The 3598-nt window shown below is 38.4% G+C and overlaps 1 protein-coding gene across 1 annotated transcript; it reads right to left on the bottom strand.

Annotated features, from left to right (window-relative positions):
• Positions 1 to 2273: 2273 nt before the first annotated feature.
• On the bottom strand, positions 2274 to 2738 carry LOC103197832 (60S ribosomal protein L23a-like). The gene has a single exon (XM_042781070.1). The coding sequence runs from the start codon at positions 2736 to 2738 to the stop codon at positions 2274 to 2276; it is 465 nt and encodes a 154-aa protein (XP_042637004.1).
• Positions 2739 to 3598: the final 860 nt, after the last annotated feature.

Here is a 3598-nt window from a genome sequence, read left to right as displayed (position 1 = left end):
CAGAGAAGTGAACTTAGTCTATTGCTCTCATTTTTACTTTTCTGGAAATGAAATCTAATTTAATGAGGAATCAAAGGAAATGTTTACTTTCTGTTGTTGTTGTTAGGAGTCAGCTCAGACTCATAGTGACCCTATGTACAGCAGAATGAAACACTGCCAAGTCATGGGCTATCCTCACTATCCTTGCTATAATTGAGCCCATTGTTGCAGCCTCCACGTCAATCCATCTCACTGGGGGTCTTTCTCTTTTTCACTGACCCTCCATTTTACCTAGCATGATATCCTTTTCCAAGGTATGATCCCTTCTGACAACTGATCAAAGTAGTTGAGATGAAGTCTTGCCATTCTGGCTTCCAAGGAACATTCCAGTCACACTTTTTCCAGGACAGATTTGTTTGTTCTGGCAGTCCATGGTATTTTCACTATACTTTTCCAACATCACAATTCAAAAGCATCAACTCTTCCTTGGTCTTCCTTATTCGTTGTCCAGCTTTCACATGCATATGAGACAATTGAAAATACCATGGCTCAGGTTAGGCGCATCTTAGTGACATCTTCACTTCTTAACATTTTAAAGAGGTCTCTGCAGCAGACTAGACCAGTACAATAGGAAGTCTGATTTCTTGACTGTTGGACCCATGGGTGTTGACTTTGGATCCAAGTAAAATGAAATCTTCAATAATTTCCATCTTTTCTCCATTAATCATCATGCTGCTTCTTGGTCAATTTGTGAGGAATTTTGGTCCAGTTGTGAAGATTTACTTTCTAAATAAAATTAAGAGATAATTTCTGTTATAGACATATGGAGAAAGGTATTGCCTTTGTAGAGAGAACAGAGAATACAATTTTTCACAGTTTTGGTTAGAAAAGAGGCACCGACTACAAAGGAGCTCTGGTAGCATAGTGCCTAAGGCACTTGACTGCTAAACAGAAGGCTGGTGGTTCAAACCCACCAGCCACTCCTCTGAAGGAAGGTTGGGCAATCCTACTTCCGTAGTGATAACTGCCTAGGAAACCCAAGGAGGGGTCACTATGAGTCGGGGCCGACTCGACGGCACAACAACAACAACAAGTACAAAGAAGCACTCCAATGAAAGTGATAATTTACCAAGAATATAACTATTTAAGGCAATATATCTGTCTTTAAAAATGTATATTAGTGTTGCAGCTCCATTTCAGGGAGCTGACTACCCATACCAAGAAAAAAAAGTAAAAAAAAAAAAAAAAATATATATATATATATATATGTATATATATTATACACACACACATATATATAATGTTCAAATATGCTTACTCATTTTAAATTATTAAAATTGTATTTTGATTACAAGCAAAACTAGTCTAGCTCCACTCTGGTTAGCATTAGAGGGTTACAGCAAAATATCAATCATACATTAACAACTAGAAAAACCAAAGAAACTAAAATACAACATATGTTAGAAAGCATAAGAAAACTGTAAGAAATTGGAAAGAACTAAATTCTAGAAAGGAAAGAGTTTTTCTTAGATAGCAGGACATCAGTAGGCACTGCTTTTTTGCTGATGTCATCTTCTATGATTCCTTGATTGGCCTCCACTAAACCGAGGAGATCTATGTCAGAATAAGCTGCTGAAGTTTTAATGAACATGCAGGTTGGTGTGACCCACTGAAACCTGGAGGAATCCTAAGCTTACTGATGATGCCCTCATTCCTTAAGTACTTTGCTAGGTTGAAAGGAAGAGGAGTTAAGCTGGAAAGGTAAAGAAAAATCTCTTGCAGAATCACGATACTTAGAAAAGTATCCCGCTGGTAAAAGGGGACAGCAAAAAACACCACCATGTTTTTGTCCTCAAAACATTTTAACATGAGGTGCAATGACACTGAATAAAGCTGTATATCAGCCTCAACAGAGCACAGTTCCTGATTATAACGGAGAGAATAGCTCTTCTCTTCACTTGCCTTATGAGAAGAGTGCATATTTTGGGGAAAAACAAAACTCTATCTATCTATCTATCTATCTATTTATCTATCTACCTACCTAACAAACTCGCTACTGTGGAGTCGGATCCAACTCATAGTGACCCCTCCTTGGGTTTCTGAGGCTGTACCACTATGGAAGTAGATTGCCCAACCTTCCTTCCTAGGGGTGGCTGGTGGGTTTGAACCACCAGCCTTCTGGTTAGCAGTCAAATGCCTTAGGCACTATGCTACCAGAGCTCCTATATATATGATTTTTTTTTTTTTTTTTTAGTAAAAAAATTTGTATTTAGAATTAGCCAGCTGGACTTGGTTTAGATGATCCCAATTTTGTTGGCAACATCCAAAGTGTCATAGTCAGGAGCCAGTTGAACATATGCCTTCTCTCCATCAAGCCTGATCAAGGTGTTAACCTTTGCCACATCAATGTCATAGAGCTTCTTCACAGCCTGTTTGATCTGGTGCTTGTTGGCTTTGACATCCACAATGAACACAAGTGTGTTGTTATCTTCTATCTTCTTCATGACAGACTCAGTAGTCAGAGGGAACTTGATGATGGCATAGTGGTCAAGCTTGTTTCTCCTGGGGGTGCTCTTCCCAGGATATTTGGGGCGCCTGAAGAGCCTCAGTGTCTTAGGCCGCCGGAAGGTGGGTGACATGTGGATCTTCTTTTTTTTGTGGCTGTGGATGCCCTTCAGCACTGCCTTCTTGGCCTTCAATGCCTTTGCTTTGGCTTCAGATTTGGGAGGGGCAGGGGCTTCCTTAGCTTTCGGCACCATCTTTGTAAAAAGACCTATATATATGACTTTTTTAAATATAGAATTTCTGGAATTTAATAAGAACTGAGTTATGTAAAGATTCAGAAAAACATAATTCAGATAATGAAGAGAAAAATGATCCATCCAGGAGAAACAGAAACACATGACACAGAAAGCTCAGCAGACAAGTGCTTTAAAATAATTGTTATAAATATGAAATCTTGGAGGAATGATGGAGAATTCAACAGATTATTGAAATCATTAAAAAGATCTTGTGGAGATTCAACAGGATGGATTGGCACAGTGACTGTAACAATGGGCTCAAGTATACTAATGATTGTAAAGGACGGGGCAATGTTTTGTTCCTTTGTACATAGGGTCACTATGAGTCAAACTGGCTGGACAGCATATAACAACATGGGTAGTTTAGAAATGGAAAATACACTATGTAAAATGAAGAATTACTTAGATGGACTTATAATAACTGACACAGTGCTATAGGAATTCCCATGGAGGAGGCATCTGGTGGTTTATATGGGTGTTAGGTGGTCAGGAAGCTTCAAAGAAGGATGTACATTGACATGACCCTTGCAGAATTGGTAGAATTTGAGTACAGTGGAATGAAGGAGAAAGACATTGTAGGTAAATGGATTATTTGAGCAAAGGCACAGAGATGGTAAAGCAAGGTGTATGAAAGAAGTTTTTCAGTTGCTTGAACCCTAGAGTGAAATAAGAGTGGGAATTGTGTGATTGATTTTAGTGCTAGGAGTTTGAATTTAATTACGCTTGTGGATTTTAGATGATAATAATCTATGTTTTTTAAAATTAAAACAATTTGCTTCTACTTCTTGCAAGTTAGATGGCACATCTATGGAACCTAA

Source organism: Orycteropus afer, unplaced genomic scaffold (genome assembly GCF_000298275.1).
Source record: "Orycteropus afer afer isolate SDZICR_OR568_19922 unplaced genomic scaffold, OryAfe1.0 scaffold00084, whole genome shotgun sequence".
Classification (NCBI taxonomy): Eukaryota; Metazoa; Chordata; class Mammalia; order Tubulidentata; family Orycteropodidae; genus Orycteropus; species Orycteropus afer.
The sequence above is the reverse complement of the archived record's forward strand: the minus strand, read 5'-3'. Positions and strand labels throughout refer to the sequence as shown.